The 26,731-nt window shown below is 47.4% G+C and overlaps 1 protein-coding gene and 1 pseudogene across 46 annotated transcripts in view; one reads left to right on the plus strand and one right to left on the minus strand.

The window, feature by feature from the left end:
- The window catches only part of CACNA1C (calcium voltage-gated channel subunit alpha1 C), a 708,196-nt gene extending 684,661 nt beyond the window's left edge, over window positions 1-23,535 (plus strand). For 25 of the 46 annotated variants that reach the window (XM_032844463.1, XM_032844462.1, XM_032844471.1 and 22 more), the window contains 9 exons: window positions 6,845-6,946; window positions 9,529-9,656; window positions 10,015-10,149; window positions 11,637-11,989; window positions 14,863-14,991; window positions 18,325-18,428; window positions 18,717-18,820; window positions 20,685-21,020; window positions 22,957-23,535. In XM_032844463.1, coding sequence (XP_032700354.1) covers window positions 6,845-6,946; window positions 9,529-9,656; window positions 10,015-10,149; window positions 11,637-11,989; window positions 14,863-14,991; window positions 18,325-18,428; window positions 18,717-18,820; window positions 20,685-21,020; window positions 22,957-23,259 — 1,694 coding nt within the window. In that variant the 3' untranslated portion in view covers window positions 23,260-23,535. The remainder of the gene's footprint in view (window positions 1-6,844; window positions 6,947-9,528; window positions 9,657-10,014; window positions 10,150-11,636; window positions 11,990-14,862; window positions 14,992-18,324; window positions 18,429-18,716; window positions 18,821-20,684; window positions 21,021-22,956) is intronic. The other 21 variants (XM_032844472.1, XM_032844473.1, XM_032844470.1 and 18 more) reach the window with 1 other exon arrangement.
- LOC116859296 lies at window positions 15,690-18,574 on the minus strand (annotated as a pseudogene).
- Window positions 23,536-26,731: the final 3,196 nt, after the last annotated feature.

Consider the following 26,731-nt stretch of genomic DNA (forward strand, 5'->3'; position numbering starts at 1 on the left):
AATTTCAGTCTTTTGGGAATACACACACACACACACACACACACATATATAGTTTATCTGGTCCAGTGTGTCTTTTATATGTGTGTGTGTGTGTGTGTGTGTATCACAGAGAATATTCTACCCTAAAACAACACACTACTCATTCTTCTTGAGCACACATGGAACTTTCTCAAGAATAGACCACATACTGGGTCACAAATCAGGTCTCAACTGATACCAAAAGACTGAAATTATTCCATGCATATTCTCAGACCACGGTGCTTTGAAACTGGAGCTCAATCACAAGAAAAAGTTTGGAAGAAATTAAAACACTTGGCAGCTAAAGACCATCCTGCACAAGAATGTTTGGATCAACCAGAAAATCAAAGAAGAACTTAAACAATTCAAGTGAACAAAAACACTTCAGTCCAAAACCTATGGGATACAGCAAAGATGGTCCTGACGCAGAAGTACATAGCCATCCAAGCCTCACTCAAAAAAATAGAAAAATTCCAACTACCTTTACACCTTAAAGAAGTAAAGAATCAACAACAAATTAACCCTAAGCCATGCATGAGGAATGAAATAATTAAGATTAGAGCAGAGAATTAGAAACCAAAAATACAGTAGAACACAACAACAAAACAGGAAGCTGATTCTTTGAAAGAATTAATAAGATCTATGAACCACTGGCCAGATTATCCAAAAGAAAAGAGAAAGGACCCAAATTAATAAAATTATGAATGAAAGAGAGATATCATAACACCAAGGAAATAGACACAATCATCAGAAATTTTTATCAACAGCTATATGCCAATAAGTAACCTAAAGAAATGAATGCATGCCTAGAAACCTATTCTGTTCCTTTGATCTATGTGTCTGTTTTTGTGCCAGTACCATGACACAGCTTTGTAATATAGCTTGAAATTAGGCAGTGTGATGCCCCCAGCTTTGTTTTTCTTTTTCCACTTTTGGGACTTCATCAAGATAAAAAGGTTCTGCACAGCAAAGGAAACAGTCAATAAAACAAAGAGGCAACCCACAGAATGGGAGAAGATATTTGCAAATGACACTACAGATAAAGGGCTGGTATCCAAGATCTATGAAGAACTTCTCAAACTCAACACCCTCCCCCCAAAAAAATCAAGTCAAAAAATGGACAGAAGACATGAACAGACACTTCTCCAAAGAAGATATATGAATGGCTAACAGACACATGAATAAATGTTCAAGATCATTAGCCATCAAGGAAATTCAAATCAAAACCATATTAAGATACCACCTTACACCCAGTTAGAATGGCAAAAATTGGCAAGGCAAGAAACAACAGATGTTGGAGAGGATGTGGGGAAAGGGAAACCCTTTTACATTATTGGTGGGAATGCAAGCTGGTAGAGTCACTTTGGAAAACAGTGTGGAGTTTCCTCAAAAATTTAAAAATGGAGCTACCCTATGATCCAACAATTACACTACTGGGTATTTATCCCAAAGATACAGATATAGTGAAAAGAAGGAGAACATGCACCCCAATGTTTATAGCAGCAATGTACACAATAGCCAAACTGTGGAAGGACATGAGATGCCCTTCCACAGATGAATGAATAAAGAAGATGTGGTCCACATAAACAATGGAATATTACTCAGCCACCAGAAAGTATGAGTACCCACCATTTGCATTGACATGGATAGAACTGGAGGAGATTATGCTAAGTGAAATAAGTCAAGCAGAGAAAGACAATTATCATATGGTTTCATTTATATATGGAACATAAGGAATAGCATGGAGGACATTAGGAGAAGGAAAGGAAAAATGAAGGAGGTGGGAATCAGAGAGGGAGATGAACCATGAGAGACTATGGACTCCGGGAAAGAAACTGAGAGTTTCATAAGGGAGGTGGGGGTGGTGGGGATGAGCTCGCCCAGTGATGGGTATTAAGGAAGACATGTATTACATGGAGCACTGGATGTTATATGCAAACAATGAATCATGGAACACTACATCAAAAACTAATAATGTACTGTATGGTGACTAACAACATAATATAATGAAATAAAATAAAACGTGGAGGAAGAAATTTTTAAAATCCCAAATAAACCATCTGACTCTGTACCTAAAGTAACTTAAAAAAGAGGAACAAAGCCCAACATTAGTAAAGGGAAGGAAATAATAAAGACCAGAGTGGAAATAAATGAAATAGAGATGGTGGGGGCGGGGAGAAGAAGAAGAAGAAGAGATAATAAAAGTAAGAGCTTTTTCTTTTTTTTAAAGATTTTTAAAAATTTATTTGTCAGAGAGTACAAGCAGGGGGAGCAACAGGCAGAGAGAGAAGCAGGCTCCCCACTGAGCAGGAAGCCTGATGCAGGATTTGATCCCAGGGACCTGTGATCATAACCTGAGCTGAAGGTAGACACTTAATTGACTGTGCTACCCAGGCATCCCAAGAGCTGGTTCTTTGAAAAAATCAATGAAATCAACAGCCAAACTCAAGAGAAAAAGGGAGAGGACCCAAATAAATAAAATCAGAAATGAAGGAAAAGTTACAACAAATACCACAGAAATACAAAGGCTAAGACATTACTACAATTATACACCAACAAATTGGAAAACTTAAAAGAAATGGATAAATTCCTAGAAATACATAATCTTCCAAGGCTGAAACACACACACACACACACAAATAGAAAATCTGAATAGACCAATTACAAGTAATAAAATTGAAACAGTTATTTTGAAACTCCAAAACAACAGAAGTCCAGGACCAGACGGCTTCATGGCTTAATTCTACCAAATATTTAGAGAAGAGTTAGTACCTATTCTCAAATTATTCCAAAAGACTGAAGAGGAAGGAAGTCTTCCAAACTTATTTTACAAGGTCACATTACCCTGTTACCAAAACCAAAGATACCACAAGAAAGAAAATTACAGACCAATATATCTGATAATATAGATGTAAAAATCCTAACAAAATATTAGCAAAAAAAATTCAATGATACATTAAAAAGATCATACACCACAATCAAGTGAAATTTATTCCAGAGATGCAAGGATGGTTCCACACCCACAAATTAATCAGTGTGATACCTCACATTAACAAAACAAAGGATAAAAATCATATGATCATCTTAATAGGTGCAGAAAAAGCATCTGAGAAAATTCAACGTTAGTTTATGATAAGAAAAAAAACTCAACAAAGTAGGTATAGAAGGAATGTATCTCAGCATAACAAAGGCCATATATGACAAGCCCACAGCTACCATCATACTCAACAGTGAAAAGCTTTCAGCATTTCCTGTAGGATCAGGAATAAGACAAGTATGTCCACTCTCACCACTTTTATTCAACATAGTATCGGAAATCCTAGCCATGGCAATTACGTAAGAAAAAGAAATAAAATTCATCCAAATTGGACAGGAAAAAGTAACACTGGATAGGAAAAAGACATATTTGCAGATGACATGATACTATATAGAGAAAACCCTATATAGAGAAAACCCTAAAGACTCCACCAAAATCTGTTAGAACTAATAAATGAATTCAGCAAAGTCACTGGATACAAAATTAAAATACAGAGATCAGTGTTTCTATACACTAATAACTATAAGAAAAAGAAAGTAAAAAAATAATTTCATTTATAATTGCATCAAAAATAATGAAACACCTATGAGTAAATTTAACCAAAGATGTGAAAGAACTGTACTCTGAATACAGCTTAAACTGTTAAAACTTAAACTAAAAAGGCACCTGGGTGGCTCAGTCGGTTAAGTGTCTGTCTTCAGCTCAGGTTAGGATCTCAGCGTCCTGGGATCAAGCCTCACATCAGGCTCCCTGCTCAGCAAGGAGTCTGCTTCTCCCTCTCCCTTTGTACCTCCCCTTGCTTGTGTGCTCTCTCTCTCCCTCTCTCAAATAGATAAATAAAATCTTTATTAAAAAAAGACATTGATGAAAGAAATTGAAGACATGAATAAATGGAAAGATATTTTGTGCTCATGGATTAGAAGAATTAATATTTTAAATGTCCATACTACCGAAACAATCTACAGATTCAGTGTAATCCCTATCAAAATTCCAATGACATTTTTAACAGAACTACAACTCAAAATGTGTATGGAACCACCAAAAAAATTCAAAAGCCAGAGCAATCTTGAAAAAGAACAAAACTGGAGGTATCATGCTCCATGATTTCAAACTATACTACAAAGCTATATTAATCAAAACAGTATGGTACTGGCATGAACACAGACACATAGATCAATGGAACACACTACAGAACCCAAGAAAAGACCCACACAAATAGAGTCAATTAACCTGTGACAAAAGAGGCAAGAATATACAATGAGGAAGTCTCTTCAATAAATAGTGTTGGGGATATTGGACAGTTACCTGCAAAAGAACAAAACTGGACCACTATCTTACACCATATGCAAAAATACACAAAAATTAAATGTACTGAAGACTTCAATGTAAGACTTGAAACCATAAAACTTCTAGGAGAAAATATAGGCAGCAAGTTTTTTGACATCGGTCTTAGCAATATTTTTAGACCCGTCTCCGCAGGCAAGGACAAAAAGCTAAAATAAACAAATGAGATTACATCAAACTAAAGTTTCACACAGCGAAGGAAACCAACATAATGAAAAGACAACTTACTAAATGGGAGAAGGGTTGGTAGGGTTTGTTCCTCCCAGAGGAACAAACAAAGGAAAAAGCTGTTCTGTGCTTCTAGTGGGGCCCAGCTGTGCTTGGCATTCCTTGGCCATAGTGATATCACTCCAGTCTCTGCCTCCATCTTCACATGGCCTTCTTCCCTTGTGTGTCTCTGTGCGTCTTCTCCTCTTCTTATGCAGACACCAGTAGTATGGGATGTAGGGCCCACTGTAATAAATCTTAACTGATAACATCTGCAAAGACCCTACATGCTAAGGCCACATGCTAAGGTTCCACGTGGACAGGAATTTGGTGGGAACACTTTTCGACTCACTACAGAAGATAAACACATTTGAGCATTACTTTAATTAGGACTCTTTCATCGCATATGTCAGAAACCACTAACTACCTTAACCAGGAAGGGAATTTAACCATGCAGGATTGCCTCCATAACTCAATTGCCCAGGATCATCCTCTGGTGCCAGGTACTGTTTGGATCCGACAGAAGACTCAGGAGTCCATCACTCTCCCTCCATTGCTACCTCTGCTTCCTTCTGTTGGGATCCTCTCCAGTGTGGCCACAGGGCAGATTTCACCTCAGACAGTCTAAAACCAGAGCTCTCAACCGTACTGCTTGCCCTGTGTAATAGCAGTAAACACCCCTGTATTGGTTTCCTATGGCTGTGGAACCAATTATCACAAATTCTTTTGTTTGAACAACACCTAGTTGCTAGCCCACAGTTCTGTAGGTCATGGGTCTAGCTGTGGAGTAGCTGAGTTCTCTGCTAGGGGTCTTAAAATGCCAAAATCAGGATACTGATCAGGATGTGCCCTCTTCCAGAGGCTCCCAGCTCATTCAGGATTTTGGAGGAATTCATGTCTTGCCATTGTAGGGCTGGCTCTCAGGTGGGGACCACTGAGCCCCCAGAGGCTGCCTCTCTCCATTCAGTTCACAGCATTGGTGTGTGCTTTCTCCCAGGCCACAGCAGTCCCCTCTCACTCCTCTGCTCCCAACTGGGGACAACTTCCTACTTTTATCTTTTGACTTCCTTCATGTAGTACTTTTTTATTCATTTTGTTTTTATTTTGTATTGAAGTATAATTGACATATAACATTAGTTTCAGATGTACAACATAATAATCCATATTTGTATATATTAAGAAAAGGTCACCACAGTAAATCTGATTAATGTCCGTCACCATATATAGTTACAATTTTGTGTGTGATGAGAACTTTTAAGACTTACTCTGTTGGCAACTATCAAACATGCAGTATGGTTTTATTAACCATAGTCGTCATGCTGTACATTGCATCCCATGATTTACTTATTTTCTAACTGGAATTTGCACCTGAGAACTCTCTACTTTTAAAGAGTTCATGTGATTAGGTCAGGTCCACCTAGATAATCTCCCCATCTTAAGGCGATCTAATCATAAGGGTAAAAATCCATCGTAGTCCAGGGACCTTGGACACACCAAGGACAATGTAGGGTGTATATAGATCAGTGCTGGTGGGAGATAGCTCTGGGGGTCTTAGACTACTGCCCACCACACCTTTTCTTACAGCTGCTATACCACCACTGTCCCAGAGGCTGCACAGAATAGGCATCAATTTAAGTGATAAAAACTGGAGAAAGCAGACCCAGAGAAGCTCCAAAACAGAACCCAGTGTGTTTTGATTCCTGCTTCTACACTGAGGTTTTGCCACCTGTTCCCCACAGGAGACATAGCAAAGAGCTTTGACACTAAGGTCCCCCTGTGTATGGATGCTTTGTTTGGGGGAAATTTTGATCACCCATGGAGCCCCGTGAGAAGTGCCATGCACAGAGCAGCCCCTCTTGCTCTCCAGCAGGTGGCCGTTGAGCTCAGGTGAGCCAGGAGGTCTGGTCCTCCCCAAGGGCCACTCACAAGGAAGGAGCATGTGGGGATGAAGGATTGCCACTGGCGGACGGAGCAGCAGGCAGGGAGGAAGGGAAAAGGGATGGCACTGGACAGGGAATGGAGGGAGGGGGAGTAAAGCATGAAGAGCAATACAAAGAAAAAGAAGATGGAGGTGACATTCGGCAGACTGGAGAAAAAGAAAGTGAAGCTGATGGACCAGGGCTTTCTGTGGAGCTGCAGCTTCTCACTCTGAGCAGGGGTCCCACCCCATGGGTCCCTCTGGAGTGGACCCTCAAGGGGCTGATGACCATTTTCAGCCTCATATCTCCCTCCCCTCAGGGAACCTAGAACAAGCCAATGAGGAGCTGCGGGCCATAATCAAGAAGATCTGGAAGCGGACCAGCATGAAGCTGCTGGACCAAGTGGTGCCCCCAGCGGGTGGTGAGTACTCCCAGGATCTCCACACCCATGACTCTTGCCTGGTTCCTGAGTCCATGAGGCTCATGGGAAGCCTGCTTTCCCCACCTCACTCCGCCTCTCCTGTGCCCTATTGGTTGGAAGGACTGAGGGTGCCACACTTTCACAAACTCAGATACAGGATATCAGGCTGGAAACCTGGTCCAATCATAACATTTCGTAGACCAGACAAGGCCCCTTGATGCTTAGAAGTTTGGCAGAATTTCCAAGGAAACTCTGCAAAGTATAGGTTTCCCCCGTAAATTAGTAGGCTGGTTTCTCTGGAAGTAATGGGGACCTGGAAAAAGAATCCCCTGAGATCCCCTCTTGGTTGAATTCTTTTTGTTTTATCTAGAGTAGTGTTTCTCTACCCTCTCAAACCCTGAACCCCCTTTCATAGCAAATAGTTTATAATGCCCCTACTATTATCCTAAATGAAAATAACTTTCCTACAGATATAATTTCCAAAATATTAATATAACACTTTAACTTGGGACACCTGGGTGGCTCAGTCAGTTAAGAGTCTGCCTTTGGCTCACGTCATGATTCCAGGGTCCTGGGATCGAGCCCCACTTCAGGCTCCCTGCTCCCCCTCCCACCTATGCTCTCTCTCTTTCTCTCTCTCAACTAAATAAATAAAATCTTTAAAGTATATATATATAAAACACTTTAATATAAAATACATTAAAGTCAAATATTTTTCAATATATATACGCTCAGGCACTATGGGTTATGGCACTGTGCCAGAAGTTATAGTTAACTGATAAAATACTTTCATGCATGCACTTATGATGAATAAGTTTGTGTTTAAAGGAACTAAGACAATATTGACTATTGTTGACATTTTGTATTTGTCATTTTGAAGTAAGGGATAACTAAATATATTAAATAATATACACATGTGTATGTATACATACGTACATGCACAAACATAGAACAAATACAGACTAATATAAGCATGTCAGATGCAACAGGTGACTCAGATACCACAAGGGGCATTGCCATCAGGGATTCAATTTTCCAAAATGTAAAGCCCTCTTGGTCAAGTGCAAACAAAGCAAAATATGGTTTCCTGTCAATTTACCTAGCAGTTATATACCTGGGAAATTCTGGATATATTAAAACCAGGCAAAAAAAATATTATTTTATGTTCATATGTAAAATGAAGTTAGGTTCTTAGCTCAGGTAATTATAAACAGGTCCTTTCCCCACATGGACATCTAGCCGAGTGCAGATGAATGCAAAACGTGCCTGTGTTTTAAGGGACACATCTGGAACCACCCAATGCCTGTAGCACACTGGGACAACAAGGAAAGTCCCCACATTCCCAAAACACTCCTTAAAATGGGACACCAGCCCTGTTGAGAATCACTTCCCAAAGGCAAGCAGCCCAGGGAAAAGTCACCTAGACGGGCCAAGCCCCATGAGATGTTTTGCATACCTTATTTAATTCTTATAACATTGCTGTGAAGTTTGCTCAAGAAACTGAAGTTCTTAGAAGCTATGTAGCTGACCCAAGGCTATAGGGTGAGTACCGAGTACCTGGCAGATTCAAAATTCAAACCCAGGTCTGGGGACACCAGAACGCCAGGCTTTTTCTGCCCTGCAGCTCTTGCTGACTGGCTACCCTAGACGGGGGACTCGGGTTTCCTCTCCCACATGGGAATGATGTGTTTGCCAGGTGGAAGGTCACCACTGCTGTGGACTTGGCTATTCTTAAGGGACAGCTAGAAGTAGGAGAATCATCACAGGCCCCTATGCCTAACCTACCAGCTGTCTCCTGGGGCCATTTCCCTCAGAAGAAGAAGATGGAACCAAGAGGCAATGTTCTCCTTGGAGACTCTTCGGTTTCTCCACCACCTGGTTCATTCCCAACACAGAGGCTGACTATGTCATGTGTAACTTGGGAGTCTAGCCCAGCAGGGACCCAGCCAAACCACATGGTAAGAAAACCCAATCTGTCTGGTTGAAAACGAAACCCAAACTTAGAGAAGAAAGGTGTTCCTTCCACCAAACTCCATCTTAAACCAGAACTGTTTGCACTTAGGGGACTGATCAATTTATGATGGGCACCTCAAGAGTTGGAATCAAATAAAAATTAGTTAGCAATGTCAGGTTTTTTGGGTTGTTGTTTTTTGTTGTTTTTGTTTTTTTTTTTTTTACTTTGTAAAGCTACTTTTAAAGCAAGGTGGGAAATAATTTTGATAATAGGCTGCTTCTACTGTTAAAAAAAAAAAAGAGGAGCTAAGAATATCTTTGCTTATTTGCAGAAAGCATTTGCAGAAAGACTCTCTGGAAAAATATTCCAGAAGCTAATTTTAGAAAGGTTATCTATTAAAAGGTAGTAACTTAGCAGATGGAGGAGGGGTGAGAGAGAGACTTTTCACTGTACGCCTTGTAATATATTTTTGCCTTTCTGAGCCATGTGAATGGCTTTAAAAAAAAAAAACTTTAAAAAAAGTTTAAAAAACTTTAGAAAACTTTGATGCTGGGGGAAAAAAAAGTGAATGAAGCCCAGCTGAATTCTCCCCTTTACCTCCCTTCTGTCTTCTCTTCTCCTGTCTCAGATGACGAGGTCACAGTTGGCAAGTTTTATGCTACTTTCCTGATCCAAGAGTACTTCCGGAAATTCAAGAAGCGCAAAGAGCAGGGCCTGGTGGGCAAACCCTCCCAGAGGAACGCCCTATCCCTGCAGGTAAAGGGCAAGAAGGGGGGTCCACACAATAAGGAAGGGCTTGGTCACCTTCTTCTGACATCAGGCCTGGGATTAAGTCTCTCATCAGTGGGTTGGAGGCCAGTTCCCTCCAGAAGGAAACTTTCGGAGAGTTCCAGGCCTTTCTAAATGTGTGTGTGTGTGAGGGGGCGACACACTGCCTCCCACACACTCTGCCTTCCCTAGTCCTGCCTGCTTCACAGCCCCTTCTAACAGGCCTTTAGGCTTCCTGGGTGGAGAAATGGATTCTCGAAGTCTGGCACAGATAAGACCTTGGCAGGCTTGCCTGCCTTACGGAGAGGCTGTGGGTCAAGCAGCTGGGTGTCCCTCTGGGTTTCAGGCTGGCTTGCGCACGCTGCATGACATCGGGCCTGAGATCCGACGGGCCATCTCTGGAGATCTGACGGCTGAGGAGGAGCTGGACAAGGCCATGAAGGAAGCTGTGTCTGCTGCCTCTGAAGATGACATCTTCCGGGTAGGTGGACACCGCAGGAGCACTCTCTTACCTTTACAAGTCCAGCTGGAGGCAAGAGGGTGGGCTGGCGTTCTGCCAAGAGAATCCAGGAAGAAAGTCCTGAGTTCTCTGGCAGATTCCAAGCTCTTCAACTCTACTTCCCATACCTCTACCTTCTCCAAGTCTGACTCTATCTCAAGCTTGGGCTCTCGGGACATGGCAGCTCCCAGAGGGTCACTGGCTCTCAGGGAAAGGGGGAAAGAGCCATTTTCTTAAGGGACATGTTCCCTAGGAGAACCCTCTACAGTAGAAACTGCAAAGCCATGGGGCCCCTTTCGGCCACATCTAACCTACAGACCTATTTTGTTTGCCAACATTCAGAAATATGGCACGTTCAACTAAAAACCTAGACCTTTGACTTCTCTTTAAAAAATCAGAGACTCTGGCTTATGTTCCCATGTGGCAGCAGGGGAGTGGAGCCCAGGGGCAACTGTCTTCTTGAGAGAAAGCCTGTGTTTTCCCAGTCACAAAAGTCCCCTCCGACCTTACTTCCCTCTCCTTTCCTGGCTATGGAGGCTGAGTATCCATTCTCAGTGGACCCCAAACCTGACTCTGCCAGAATAGTGCAATGCTTGTATCCCGCTCTCTCCATTCAGTCGTCCCTGCTTATCCCCGAAGGTATTTGGCTAAAATCCCTCCAGAGGGAGAAGCCACCAAGCAGTATCACGCTGGGGGCCCTCTCAGCTGCCCCTGCCAGCCCCCACACAGGGGTCCTGAGCTGCGGAGGGAGGACGGCCTGCCCTGCCTGTGGCTGCCCTGTCATCACCATCCTCATCCTCATCACTGTGAAATGTCTGTCACCGAATGGCCTCAGGGACACAGCACCAGGCTAACACTGCCCCAGCAAGACCCCACAGACCAACTTACAGATAGCAACGTGTCCACTTGCTCCAGGACAAGGAAACAATGTTGGGGAAAAACACTGGGTCCTGATTTGAAATCTCTAAGAATCGCCCCGGAGGAAAGAAGCCCATAATATAATTAAAGGAGTCAATGCCTCATCCTTATTTCCAAAAACCTTTTGGCCAATGTCATTTCTAGTTCAGTGAGCCAGTTGGACCTCCATTTTTTAAAATTCTCGTTAGAATCTCCTGGTCAAGCTGCCAAGCAGAGCAAGGGCTGCGGCCAAGGATTGCCATCCTGTGCTGCTCCTGGAGACTCGATCCCAGTCCTCAGGGGGTTCATTAGAAAGTCCCAGGGCAGCAGCCTTCCTGGCTGACTGGTGCTGCCCCTCACCCGTCCCCCAGCAGAGTCAGAGGGGACTGTCCAGGTCCCTCCCTCTCCAGCTTCCAGGCCACGTGGGTGAGGAGTTCCCCGTGGGCCGTGTGTCGCTGCCCGGAGTGGCTGCACTCTCTGGAAGGCGGACAACCTTCCGTGGCTTGGCCTAGAGAAGGAGAGGTAGCCGACAGGGCTTTCTCCTCCATCCACCCCTCCTGTCTCGCCTACAGAGGGCCGGTGGCCTGTTCGGCAACCACGTCAGCTACTACCAAAGTGACGGCCGGAACGCCTTCCCCCAGACCTTCACCACCCAGCGTCCACTGCACATCAACAAGGCGGCTAACAGCCAAGGCGACACCGAGTCGCCATCCCACGAGAAACTGGTGGACTCCACTTTCACCCCCAGCAGCTACTCATCCACTGGCTCCAACGCCAACATCAACAATGCCAACAACACTGCCCTGGGCCGCTTCCCCCGCCCCGCTGGTTACCCCAGCGCAGTCAGCACTGTGGAGGGCCACGGGCCCCCCTTGTCTCCTGCAGTCCGGGTACAGGAGGCCACATGGAAGCTCAGCTCCAAGAGGTAAGCGGGAGGGTGGGGCACCAGGGTCCGTGCACAGGGGCCCCACATGCTCCAGCCCTGAGTAGATGGGGGGGTGGAGTTTGGCCCACAGGCCTACCACTCACCCCCTCAAGCCGGGCTGGAGGCTGCGGCCCCAGACCCCATCAAGAGATAGGCCAATGCTGCCTCCCATTCTTGCCCTTGATTACCTATGGCAGCCATACCTGGGGAAGGCAGCACAGCCCTGATGGCCATCCAGTGTCCTGACCACACCTCTGGACAGAGCCTCTTATGCTCTTTCTGTTACCCAAGCAGAGGAGCCCAGACCCCTGACCCCCAGCATCCTGGCAACACAACAGACTGTTCCCCCGGCCTTTCCCACATCTGCACAAACCTGGCCTTTGACTTAGCTGGGATGGGACTGGAGCTACCACATCTTCTTCACTCCCTTCTCCACCCTCTTGGGAGGAACACTTCGGTGGTGGGAGGCCCTTCACCATAGCTCTTGCCCACTCTGCCCCAGTGCGGGATCGTTCCTGGTAGTTTGCTCTCCCACTGCCTGATGCATGCTTTTCTCCCTACCTTCTGCTCCTTGGGGCTCTGGGATCAATTGTTATGGTATACCAGGGTGGTAAGCACCCACGCCCATGCTCTGGGCCTCTGGAAACACAGCATGGGCCTAAAGGATCTCCTCCCTGTTTCTGTCAACAGCTCTGGGTTTCCAAGACCAGGTGGGAGAGGACTTGCCTCCCCACCACCGCTCCCCCTCACCCTTAGTGGACAGCACCCCCACCACAGCAGGCCGGGCAGATCACCCACATGCCATGTTCTTGGGCAAATCTCTCAGGCTCATGACCTTAGAAAATAATCATGATGTGTGAGCATCTTTCTGGACAAGTGTCCTGAAGCTTCTTTCATCTAAGGAGCCTGCCTATCTGCCCCCCGGTTTTCATTTCCCTTCTTAACACCCACTTTCAAGTGGCCCCATGGACACCTGTGTGGCCTGGGCCTTTAACAGTGTCTGATAACAGCCAAGTCCGATTGGCCATCAGTCTACCTCACTGCATGGAAGAATGGCTGGTGAACCCACCCAAAAGCAATGTCGGGTGAGTCTTTCTACTCAAGAGATGTCTACCAAGGCCTTCTATACACAGTACAGCATGCCACCTCTGGATTTTATATGCTGACCTGAAAGGTTAGCTTTGCACAGGGGAGTATCAGAGTTCAAGTGGCTGGCCCACATGTGTCTCAGCAGCCCCTCCCTTTCCCTAAAACCTCCTACAACTCTCAGGCACTCAGTCCTAGTGTCACGTTCTCCCTTGCTCCCCTTATCCAAACCTCTTCTTTAAGAAGGTTCATTGGGTCCATCCTTAGCATCTCAGGGTGAGCTAATACCTCCTTCAGAGAATATTTTTCTCTGAAAATGTGTTCCGTATTTAATGAAGGGAGAGTGGAGGTAGGGAGAAACATCAGGGGATTTTCCTCCTCTCCCCACAGGCACCTCTGTCCCTAAACTGTGGTGCACACCTCCCCCAAGGCCTAGCCCATAGCAAATGCTCCCCGAATATTGGCTCCCTCCTTCCCAGCACAGTGGGTAAAGTGACGCTCAAGGCAGTAAGCTTCAGCTTGGTGAGGACGAACAAGTCAAGCAAAGTTGCAGCTCTGGGGTCTCGGCCTTCGTGCCGCAGCTCAAGGCTAATTGCCAGGGCTCCAGGACCGGCCTTGCTCTTGCTGGAACGAGCCAGCATGTCTTGCACACAGTGGCCCCCAGGAAGTGGTGTTGTCTGCCTGCCGCCGTTCTCTGTCTCCAGCTCATCCCAGTATGCCTCCTCCCAGCACATTTCACTCCCCTCTCTTCCCACCCCATCCACATTCCATCTGTCCTTACTGCAGGATGGGCCATCCCTGGTTAGGGCCTGCTCCCGAGAAGCGGGAGGGTAGCTTCCTGAGTTGCCCCAACTCACAGGCCCCAGTCAGATCGGGGTGCTGATCCAGCACTCAGCCCTGAGAGGATTAACTGAGCTCTTGCCCTCATGTCTTCCTGGGTTTGGGGGTAAAGCGGGTTCCGTCATTCAGGATCTATAGGAAGAAAGGCTGAGGGAGGTATTGAGAGGCACAGACAGGAAAAGGGAGAACATCCGGGCCAGAGCTAAGAAGACCCCAGCTCGGAGGGTGAGCAGAATCATCCGGGACACACCCAGTAGGGGAGGGGCTCAAGCTCAGCAGGGACTCAGGCTCACTGCCCAGGAGAGCAAACCTGTCAGCTTGAGGCTTCTTGTCTGTGTGTCACTCCAAGGAGATAAGGTCAAACCCAAAGGCATGGCAGACTGTGACCCCAGGACCTTCCCGGCTCTGCCCAACTAGCACCCAAAGGCCTGGCTCTCTTTAGCAGAGGGAGAGGACAGCCCTCTCAGGACCCACCCCAACCTGTACAGAGCAACCTAGGCCCCTGTTCTAAAAGCTGGTCCTTCCCAGCTTTCAAAACCCCATCTCATCTGTTACTTCATTTGTTACTCATGACGAGCTTCTGATTCAAGCAGGGCCTACACTATTCCAGTTTTATTGAGAGGGATAGAGGCATGGGGGTAGGGGGGCAGTGACTCATGCTAGAGGGCGACTGAACTGGGGTCAGAACTCAGACCTCCTTGGGTCCCAGCTCAGAGCTGCTTGTTCTGCACGGACTCCTGATCTGGATCTTACTGTTTCCCCGGCTCTGCTGCTTTGTCAGCAACTATGGGAGGAAGAGGCCACAGCAGTTGTGCGTGCGTGAGTGGGCACGTGTGTGTGTGTGTTCACTGTGTGAGTGCGTGTGTGTGGTGTGTGATGCCTTGCCTGCTGAGGGAACGATGAGGTTCGCAGCTTCTAACTTCGTTTCTCCCCCTTGGACTCTTCAGGTGCCACTCCCGGGAGAGCCAGATTGCCATGGTGTGTCAGGAGGCGGTCTCTCAGGACGAGACCTATGAGGTGAAGCTGAGCGAGGACACAGAGTACTGCAGCGAGCCCAGCCTGATCTCCACAGAGCTGTGAGTGCTGCTGCCCTCGCCACAGGCCAGCCTCTGGGGGTGAAGGGCAGCTCCCTTAGAATCCCTCCTCAGGGCAGGACTTGCGGAAGGGGAGACCAAATATTAGAAAAATGCCTGCAAAGCGTCTGTCACCTCATGAGGGACATGGATGCATGCCCCCACCCACACCCACACACATGTACAGACATGTACACACACACACGTAGACATACATATACACACACGGTCCCTGGGTTAGTTTGGCCTTTCCTCGTGATACAGTGCTTTCAGGAAGACTTCAAAACATTGTCTCATAAACTTTTTTTTTTAACTGAAACCAACTGTCATAAATATAGTTTATAGTGAGACTCAGTACACACACACACAAACACACACATACGCGCACCTATTAGCGAATAAATGTTCATGACACTACTTATAATAAAGCCACCCAGCAGAGGGCACTGTTGGCAAACAGTGGCTGAGATTTTTGTCAGTACTGGAATTTTTAAGAGAAGGGTTTTTTAACTGCAAGTCTAGACCCATTAGAAGGCTGTGACATTTACTTAATTATGGTCACCACTTTTTTTTATATTAATGTTTTGTTGAAAAAGGTACATGAAATACACCCATGTACACAGCCCCAGGTGGACATAATAAGCAAGCCTCCTCATACCTTCTTTTGTCTTACAAAAGCTTGACTTCTCTGGAGTCTTGTCTTACCCATTCCAGCAATGGTGTCCCAGTTCACTTGGTTCCTTTTCCTGCAGCCTCAAAATAAAATCAAACTCCTCTCAGGTCAGGAGCTGAATGGAGAGCCTCTGGCAAGTGAAGAGAGCCCTATTTTTTAAGGGACCTCCAGGGGCTTTGTGAGCTTGGGGATGGGTTTTGAGCTCAGGCACCAGGGTCATGAAATACTTCATCATTTGAACAAACCGTACATTGACCTTGGGCCATTTGGGGTTGTCTTCTTTGCTGGATGGGTCATAATGGGGATTATTTTTCTCAAACTGTGTGTGGTCTGAGGAAGCCTCCCTCACAAGCTTCCCAAGTCCTATGAGGCCTGGTTCTTCACAGTTGCTCTGGTAGAAGCCTTCCTCCTCCCGCTTCAGGGCCCCAGGAAGTTCTGGGGCTGGGAGTTGCGAAGGCCATCCCAGTATACTGTCTGCTCGGGCTGGGCTCTAAGATCCCCAGCGCTGAACTTCACCTCTACACTTTTGTCTAGTGGGCTCCCTGACTCTGACCTCATCAGTCAGTAACTGCTTAGATTCTTCCCACCGTTTTTAGAGGCTGAAGCCTTCTGAGGGCTGGAGTTATCCACTTGAGTTGATGCCCCCACTGGGTTCTTAGTATTGGTACATCTTCCTACTGGTCCCTTCTTGTCAGGCCTAGAAGGCTCGGCAGCCCCAGTCAGCCTCTTCCATGGTCTAGGCATGGTTTCCCTGCAGGGGCTGAAGAGCAGAGGATTCTAGAATTAACCGAGACGTATGAGAGGCAACTCTGTATCTGTCCCCAGAGTCCTCCCCCCAGGGTCCAGAAGGCCAGGCCGTGATAAGCACTTTAAAAGAAAGAATAGCATAATTCAGAATAGCATAGGTTAGAATAAGGCAATAGATAATCGTGTATCCAATGTCACAAAGGTATTATTTGGTGAAATATTTGTTTAATTGTCTACATATGTGTGTGTGTGTGTGTGTGTACTCAGTCTCATAAAATGTATTTCTTCAAAAAGCTTAAGGTGCATTGTTTTAGAAGCTTTCCTAAAAGCACCTTCTAATAAGGAAGGACCAGCCCCTCAGCATTTTGATTTTTAGAGACTCCAAATATTTACATGGCCACATACCCTAGAAATCAGGGAAAACATATGTTTCCATCCATTTTGGCTCTTGTGCTTGGTGCATCCAGACACTCTGCTAGATCGTGACTAAACTGATCTCGGCACTCAAAGGTATTTTACAAACCAGTAATCGTCTCGGGTGAGGGGAAAAAACATGGAGACGTTCACTCACAGAGTGATACAAGCAATGAAGGGGACGGACCTTCAGAGGAGGTAGAGGTCAGAGTGACCGTAACAGACTCCTGGCACAAGATCCAACAGAAGCTGGGTCTTCAAGAGTGGGTACAATTTGGAGAAGAAGAAAATTCAACAAGGAAAACTTACCACGTTGAAAATGAAAGGAAAGGTTTAGAGGTTTTCTGGTCAGAAATTTTCCTGCATGTGTACCAAGGGTCGAAGCCAGTATGCTTGAAGCAGGGAAGGCTGCACATTCTCTGTCCTCAAAGCATATGGAGTCACACCAGGGACAGAGTCCGGGGCCTCATCTGTAGAAGGAAGGGGTTAGAAAGCCTTGGTCTTCTTGGCCTGCAGGCTACTCCCCCTGCAGACTGTGAAAGCAACTTAGCGGATTGCAACTGACATTATTTAGTGAAATAGACTAGACTAAAGTAGAATAGAAACCACCAGAGCACAAGGCATGCAAAAAAGGTTAAGTATGGTTCATGAAGTTGAGTTCTATTAGGTGTGTATGTAAAGGGGTTGATGTCCGGTCTCTTTCTCACGGTGAGTCCCATCCAGAATGACTACTCATCCAGTCACTGGTAGACAGATGCCTCTGAAGGCCCCTTATAGTTCTGCTCTCCATTGACTGTCTGACTGGAGGTTTGTCTGTACGTAGCTGCTGAAGTGTCTTGATGATGAAGGTGGGCAGGCAGGGAGAAATTAGGGACAGGAGGAGAAGTTTGGGCTGAAGTTGGGAGTGGTCATGGTAAAATAGCATCCACATATGGAAACAGAGGAGCCTAGGCTATTCCTGGAAAGACTCCTGTTGGCCTAAAATTTTTTGCCAACTTGCTCACCAACTTTGACTCAAGAGTGCCTCTACTGCCGTAAATCAGAAATGTGAGGCTTCTGAGCCGAGAAGCTGTGGATGGGGAGATGGAAACTTCTGTGACAGGAGGCGCCTGGGGTGCTGGGAGCTGGGGTGGTGAGTTCCTGCTGCCCACTCCCCAAACCTTTATGGAAGCACAAAGCAGGGGTTTCCTTCATTAAGGAAAAAAGCAAACTGGGGCCCCTGGGTGGCTCAGTCATTAAGAGTCTGTGTTCAGCTCAGGTCATGATCCCAGGGTCATGGGATCGAGTCCCATATTGGGCTTCCTGCTCAGCGGGAAGCCTCCTTCTCTCCCCACCCCACCCCCGTTTGTGTTCTGTCTCTCTCTGCCTCTGTCAAATAAATAAATTAAATCTTTAAAAAAAAAAGAAAAAAGAAAAAAGCAAACTGACTTTAGGGGGTGGCACTGTCCTTATGGGGTGGCCCTTCCTGACCCACAAATAAGCCCCAGAGTTCTCTGTTCCAGGCTCTCCTATCAGGATGATGAAAACCGGCAATTAACACCGCCTGAGGACAAGAGAGACATCCGGCAATCTCCAAAGAGGGGTTTCCTCCGCTCTGCCTCACTAGGTAAATATTCACACCTCTCTCTCTCCAGGTGTGACGGGTCAGGGACTCGGGTGATTGGCTGCAACAGCCCCACTGCAGGGGCTGGGAAGATTTCCCGAGCAGTTAGACGGGATTCCCAGGGCAGGGCTTGCGGAGATGGGACATATCCACATACTGTGGGAGGCGAATGGTAGGGAGGAGGTTACTCCAGGCCACTCACACCGCTCCTTGTACCCCCCAGGGTCTGAGCCTCACAGACCTAGATCCCCTTTCCTGGCGCTGATCACAGTTCTTTGGCTGGCTTTGCAGGTCGAAGGGCCTCCTTCCACCTGGAATGTCTGAAGCGACAGAAGAATCAAGGCGGAGACATCTCTCAGAAGACAGTCCTGCCCTTGCATCTGGTTCATCATCAGGTAGCCCAGACTTTCAGAGGCATCACTGGGCAGCACCCAGCAGGCTACACAACCCCCAGGATTATAGCAAATCCCAAGACCCCACTCAGTCCTCCCTGTCTTGGACCACTGATAGTCCTAGCCCCTGGCCCTAACAGCCCCAAAAGAGGGGGCTCGTCCCTGCCAGTGAGAACCTTAACAAGGTCTGTCGTTTCGGGAGGGGGGACACCTAGGAAATACTGGTGAGCAGGAGCTCCTCACATGGTCCAGAAGGATCAGCAGCTCCAGGATTCTGCCTGACCTTTCTTCCTACAACGGCACAGACCTTCCCTCCGCAGACATCAGCACCTACAGTTGCAAGATACCTGGATATCTGGATATAGAAAAGATCAAAGAATCTGCCAGCGACATGATCAGGAAAACAGGTCCAAAGAAATCTGATAGTTGAAATAGCTCTTGGCATGGCCGTCTCCAGCTGAGCCAGTGAAATCCAAGACATCCGTATCTAACATGTTCTCAGTATCTTAGAACTAATGGAAGCCTCAAAGAATCAAAGGCCAGTCCCTTATCTCTAGGAAAATTAGGGTCCAAATTTCCCAAAGTTTTTTCCTCTCCAATTGTATACTCCCTCACCACACACCTATGTATTAGATGATTTTTTTTAATACCCAAAGACACTCAACTGCCAATCAAAGCTTATAATAGGTGTAAGATGGCCAGTGTGGCTCAACTAAGTTGATATTATTTCAGCTCAAAGTATTCACCGTTTTGCTTAGCTTTTGTGGCATTGCCAGAGTACAGGTGATTCCTACTGGGCTTTCTAGAATATTGAGCACAGCCTTATACTTTCCTCAGATCTCCAGGGAACAAGGGACCCTGGGCTGGGGTCCATCAAGAGCTGAGGGCAGAGGAGGCTGACAGGCTGGTTGGGATGGAAGGAGGGGGGACACTGGGTGTGCTCTTTTCTATTTTTAAAGATTTCTAGAAGTTCATTTCACCCATGTGTTCTTATCATGCTGCGGTCAAGAACCTCTTCTTTATTTACACTCCCCCCCCACTTCATGCATTTCCACAACCCATGCTGCAGCATTCCCTGCCCTCTACCTCCCAGCTGGACTCTCCTACCGTCCAGTGCCACCCTCCCGCGGACACCAGCTCAGAGCAGGTCGTTGTGTCCTGCTGACACGAGGCCCAGGCCCCAGCCTCAGGATTTTCAAGCATAGTGGAGGCCTGAGGACACAGTGTATAAATGATATAATCACAGTACAGTGTAAGAGTCGAACAAAAGTAAAATTTTTTTAATTAAAATTTTTTTAAAAATTAAACAAACAAAAAATTTAAAAAACAAAACAAAACAAAAAGCTCAGTTCAGAGACGTGCTGAGTTGAAGATCAGTAGGACATGGTTCATGGCCTGATTAATGGTAAAAATTAAAAATAAGTACAGGTTCTGTCTACATCTTTGTGGCGCACGGTGTCCTTGTCCACAGACCTTATGTCAAGCACACAAGACAGGGAGACAGAGGGCATCAGTGTCCTGGTTTCACAGCCGACGAGGGCAGCATTCTTTCTAGACTACTGATGAGAAACCTAAAAGCCAGAGGATTGGCAGCTGCCGGTGATAGGGCCTGTGCTGAGAAGGGGACGCTCTTGATTCCACTCCATCCCAGCTTTCCGAATTTAGAGAAGAAAGCGATCCCTTCAGACTGGCACGATCACAAAATCTATTTTTGGGTGGCGGAAGCAAACGCAGCGTCTCAGGAAGGCGATGCGCGCTGGCTGCGGGAGGGTGGAACCCGCGGGAGTGGGGGTGGGGGGGTGCAGGAGCTGCTCAGAAAGCAGAGGCCCGCCCTTCCCGGTAACTCGTGCTCTTTGTGTGTCCACAGGCATTGGCAGTGGCGGGCCTGAGCCCCCTCCTCCAGAGAAGCCATTCCCCGAGCACGTTCCCCAGGCCGTGCGCCACGCCCCCAGCCACACCCGGCAGTCAAGGCTGGCCCCCGCAGCCGATCCCCACCCTGCGGCTGGAGGGGGCCGAGTCCAGCGAGAAACTCAACAGCAGCTTCCCGTCCATCCACTGCAGCTCCTGGTCCGGGGAGCCCGCGCCCTGCGGTGGGGGCAGCAGCGCCCTGCGGAGAGCCCGGCCGGTGTCCCTCACTGTGCCCAGCCAGGCTGGGGCCCGGGGCCGGCCGTTCTACGGCAGTGCCAGCAGCCTGGTGGGTGCGGTAAGTGACCCTGCACCGCCGGGCAGGCGGGGGAGGGGAAGGCCCAGGGCAGCCCTGGGGGACTTCGCATGAACAACTGGGACGGGAGTCTCTGGTCCTTTCTCAAGTGGAGTGGATGTCAAGTCTCTTGGCCAGAAAGACTCTCACTCCCAGGAAGGAGGGCATGGTGTGCAGAAAATTGTGATCACACAAGATGCTAGAGGCTTCTGCTTGGGTAGGGCCTGCGCGGAGAGAGAAAGGACTGAGCAGCATATCCCTGTCGCAGGCCAGGAAATGTCCCCCTGGTCTTAGCTCCAGGGTACAGCCAGAGGGGAGCTCTGACTGCTCCAGGTGCAGGGGTGGGCTTGGGCTGTGTTGCACACAGAGAAAATTCAGGATCTGTGGTGCTCCAGCCTGGGACGCATTAGAATAACATGGGACGCTTTGGAAACGTAGAACACAGTAAATGGGTATTTTTTTAATGCCCTTCAATGATCCTAATGCACAGCCAGGGTTGAGAATCACTATTCTAGAACAAGAATGCTTCCAGGTCTTCTATCCTCTGCCCTGGCCAGAGCAGCTGGCCAGTGTGTTCCTGGCACCACATTTTAGGGGACTTCAACAAATTGGAACAAGTCCAAAGGGACACAGCAAAGGGTTGGCAAGGTCCCTAGAAGCGATCTCATATGAGTACTGGTCAAGGGAGTCAGGGAAGCAAACAGGGAGAGAAGATGGCTTAGGAGGCCACAGTAGGTATCTTTTACCGTAAGGTCCCTCATGTCCTGGGCAGGGGATCTCAAGTGCAGGACTAGAGCGACAGATCAACCTGACAATCAGGCAGATTTCAGACTCCATGAGGAAGACCTTTCCAACAGAGCTTTCCCAAAATGAGGAGGGTTTTCCCATAAAGGAGTGAGCCCGCCATCATTGGACGTATGCAAGCAGAGTCAACACCCATCTGGTCATCAGGCTATCATGCAAGCAGTGGAGAGTTAAACCAGATGACTTCTAAGTTCCCCCCTAGCTCCAAAACTCTGTTCTTCACCTGGCCTTGGTTATCCCCAAATTCAGTTGACAAATCCCGAATGAGTGCCGACCAGGTACAGGCACTGTTGTAGGTGTAGAAAACAACTGAGAAACAATTTGTGCTCTCAGGAGCCCGTGCCAGGGTGAGGAGAGACAGATCACAAATAAACATGATGTAGTATGTCCCACAGGGTGGGATCTCTGAAGAAAACTTAAGCAGGACAGGAAATAAAGAGTGATGGGAGCAGGGCAAATGGCCCTGGGAGAAAGGCATTCCAGGCTTCACTATTAATCCCCTGCCCTTCGCTCTGTAGCTGGTTTCCCCAGAGCCAGTCACTAAAGCAGCCACTAGGAAGGAGGGAGCAGCCCTGGGACCTTGGACTGGCCCTTTGGAGCTGGAGCAGAGACAGGTGCAGACACGGTGTTTTGCACACATCCTACGCCAGGATCCTCACCCCCACGAAGGCAGTCAGCCAGCACTGGGCAAGAGGCACAAGTTAACAGTTTCCCCAAAGGAGAGTGAAGATTTCTGGGCAAGAATAATATGGGGGCACTAGGGGTGCCAGAGAGGAGAAAATATAGGGCAGGCCGGGTTCTGCCTCTGCAGCACCCCCTTGGCCACTCTGTGAGCCAAATTTTTCAGGTATTTGACGACAGTTTTTGAGTATCCCAGCAAAACAGCTCTCCTCCAGCCTACACACCCCTGATTCCTTGGACAATGTTCCGGGTCACCTCCCTTCTGGGAGCACCCCTCCCCACCCTACTCCACCCCACCCTCCCACCTGCCCACATGAGCAGGCGTGGGTGCACACACTCCCTTCACGAAGTTCCCAGTCACAGGCCCCTTGCTCCAGCCCACAAGGAAAGAGTTGACTTCCAGGAATAACGTTCCTCTTTGGTTCTTCTTCAATGCCCCCTCTCCCCTCTTCAGGTCTTGATTTCAGAAGGACTGGGGCAGTTTGCTCAAGATCCCAAGTTTATCGAGGTCACAACCCAGGAGCTGGCTGACGCCTGTGACATGACCATAGAGGAGATGGAGAACGCCGCCGACAATATCCTCAGTGGGGGCACCCAGCAGAGCCCCAACGGCACCCTACTACCTTTTGTTAACTGCAGGGACCCAGGGCAGGACAGAGCCGGGGGCCAAGAGGGCGAGAGCTGCGCCGGGGCTCGGGCGTGTCGGAAGAGCGAGGAGGAGCGCCAGGACAGCAGAGCCCACGCCGGCAGCCTGTAGTTGCTAGGGCTGGGGAGACGCTGGGTTTTTTATTTGTTTCAATGTTCCTAATGGGTTCGTTTCAGAAGTGCCTCACTGTTCTCGTGACCTGGAGTTAACCGGAACAGCGTCTTCATTCATTTCGTTGGGACAAGACGCAGAGTTGGGTGGTGTGCAGAGTCCGTTTTCTGGGGGGAAAGAAGGCAGCAACCCCAGTTTGTGTTGTGTCCACAGAGGTAGAGTGGTGAGGAGGAGTGGAAGAATCAGGGAGGGAGAGAAAGAGAAGAGACGTCTGCCCCCCCCCCCCCTCCGGGCATGAAGGAGAACCTCAGCTTCCTGCGGTAGCCCTCACCAAAAGGACCCTATGTCAAACGGGTGTCTTTCAACTTTGCTTGTAAAAAAAAAAAAAAAAATCATTTTGCACATATTCTGTATGAGCCTCACTGTCTCCATAGAGCCAGGGCCCTGTGGATTTGCAGAAGGAAGCAGGGGTGTGACTTCAGCGAGGACCCAGCAGGGAGTGTGAAGAGGAACAGCAAGAGGCAGCGGCAGGAGTTCAGGAACCCGAACGGGAGAGGAGCAGGACCGGCGCGTGGCAGCCTCAAGGCCAAGGCTCCGCGGCCACCCCCGCCCTGTCTGAGTCAGTATCCCAGTACCTGCACAGGCCCACTGAGCTCCAGACCAGCGGCTGGGCCTGCTTCGGGGCGAGGGGGTGCTGGCACCGCCTGCCAGGGAAGGAACAGCCCGCCCTTGACGAGACGAGGTGGTGCTGAGCTTCTGTTGAGCGCTCTTTTGTTTTGCGGTTTGACGTTTTTCTTGCAGTTTTCGTTTTTTGGTTTTTTTGGGGTTTTTTTGTTTGTTTGTTTTGGTTTTATTCTAATTTTGTTTTCCCAGGGGGAGGGGAGGAAGAAGTGTTTACAAAGCTTTGTAGCCACCCACCTTACTGTTTTCACCTTTGCAAATGTAAATCGGGTTTGATTTTACTGTATTATTTAAACGGTTGTGGTTTTCTTTTCCTACGGTAGGTTCAGTGGAGGCGCAGTGGAGGCGCCGTAGGCAAGTTTTACCAGCCATTGTGTATGCGCAATAATGTGTTATAATTTCCGTAGGTAGTAACAAAAATTTTTTTGGTTTGGTTTTATAATTCAAAGGTAATGCACTTGATATGGTCTTGCACATATGGGTGGATTGAGTTGGGTTCTTTTTAATGCGGGGTGTATTTCCGGGTGCCAGAGAGAGGAAGCTTGGATGAGAGAGTCTGAGTGTGTGTGTTTGTGTGTGTGTGGTGGGTTGTCTGGGCACCTGTCATCTGTGTGTATGTACACCTACACAGTACGCCCATGCGTGAATGAGTGTGTAGCTCCCCCTTTCTGGTCTAACTGTGGGGAGATCTGAATCTGGGGCCATATGAAAGCAAAAACAAACCACTGTCTCTGCTTCTGAAATGGGAATCAGTAACTCTTTGCATTTTCTGTCCCACAAGATATGCAAAAACAATGCAATAATATTCATTTTAAAAATACAATTGTGAGATGTGTTGGCATTAAAACTATATTTAAAAAACACACACACAGAGAAATTTAAGGGAAAAACTCAAGAAGGCGTTTTGCTTTGATATATTCCGTGTAATGTTTTATTGCATTGATAATGTTTCTGTTGAAGAAACTGTTATACTTGAATTCAGGTCAGTTTCAGTATTTTACAAATATTTTTTTAAAACTGAATTGCAATTGTGCCAAGCGAATATAATGAATTGAATTAAGTTTGTTTTTGAATTCACTTCTTGTATATTTTGCTGCATGTAAGTAAATCATTTTGTATTTGGAGTGTGACAAGCTTTACCCTTGAACTCTGGAAGTGCTTTTCTATATGTGATTGGGGGAAAGGGAACGGATATTCTTTTAATTTGTACAATGAGCAAAAGCATCACCAGTGTAAATCATTATTCTGCGATCCACAAACAGGTTTGGACATTACTGTTTTGCATATCTTGTGTTCGCTTCTGTTTCCCTCCATTTTTCCAAAACTATATGATAAGTATATTCATACTACGCCTTGCTTTGAGAGACCAGGACATGTCTTATTCCTGTCTTCATTCTATCCACTCTGCTCCAGTTCTCTGATTTGGACTTTGTCTAGGGGCAGTCCTGCACCATGAGCATCAACATCCCCCAAGGGAGAGGTGGCTGGCTTTACTGTCTACTTCCACAAACTTTCCTCAGTGGTTTCCTCAGAAAAGCATACACTGACTGAGAGGATGGAACTAGAGTCGGGCTGCCTGGAGGGCAGGGAATCCTTCCTCTGGCAAGTGCTCTACCCAAACTCAGACAGCAGGGGCCAGAGAACAGCCACCAGGTAAAACCTTTGTCCATCCAAAGGTCAGCTCTGTCTTACTTCCTCTTTTCCTGGCTCTGAAGCAGGATTTCCTCCAGATCTACCCTAGTGTGTGTGGCAGCCATGGAGGGGACCAGGACCAGGGAGGACCCGTTAGAGGGTCACAGTGATAGTGGAACTAGAGACTCTGTGGGAGCATCTCTTAGACCTGGTTACATTTGCCTAGAACATCAGCTTATCACTGCTGTTTCCTTCAGATAGATTCAACAATGATGGTTGAAAAGGAAGTGATTTGGGGAAAACAGGACCCAAACATTCATCCAGGATTTAACCAGGATTTAACCAGACTGGAATGTCTTCCATTCCCGGAGCACTCTCAGCCCTTACATGAGCAACCTAGAAATTAAAGTTGGGGAAAGTCTATTCCCCAGTGAAATCGAGTCTCACTTTCAAGGACTGATCCATAAAAAAGTGGAGAAACATGCCAGATACTCCCAGGTTAACTTACAATCTAGAAGCAGGAGGGTTTCTTCCTGTTTCTCCAAGCCCAACCCATCCAAACCTTCCTGGTTTCTTTTCAGTGCCATGAAGGCATTCTAGAGTATCCTCTGTCCAGTTTCCCAGGATGTGTACCAGTGTGCTGCTAAGATTTTAGTTGTGATGGAGAGGGGAGCCCTTTTGGATTGATTATCTGGTTCTTGTACATTTGGTCCCTGGATAGAAATTTGGACTCTTAACTGATCACACACACACACACACACACCCAACACACTCACACACTCACTCAGTCTTCATGCTGCTTTCTTTTTCCTTTTGGGCTTGTCTTCTGCATCACCAGATCTCATCGGCCAGTGGCATGGGCTACAGCTACCCCTAGAACCCTGCCTGTGTGTGGCCCCTTGCCCTTCACCACTCACACTTACAGGGTCGCTACTTCTTCCTAGACAGCTCTGTCAGAAGACCGGCTAGCCTTGCACCCTACAAGGACAATGTCAGCAGTGACAGGAGCACCTGGCCCTGTGCGGCTGGGAAGGAAAGGAGTTTCAGATAGAAGTTCCCTGTGTAGGGTGATGGGTCTTTCCGGCCTGACCTCATGACTGACTGAAGAGGACTGACATAGGAGACCTGTCATCATGCAGACTGGTAAAATCCATCATGA

This window comes from Lontra canadensis, unplaced genomic scaffold, assembly GCF_010015895.1.
Source record: "Lontra canadensis isolate GAN:19392208 unplaced genomic scaffold, GSC_riverotter_1.0 scaffold153, whole genome shotgun sequence".
NCBI lineage: Eukaryota > Metazoa > Chordata > Mammalia > Carnivora > Mustelidae > Lontra > Lontra canadensis.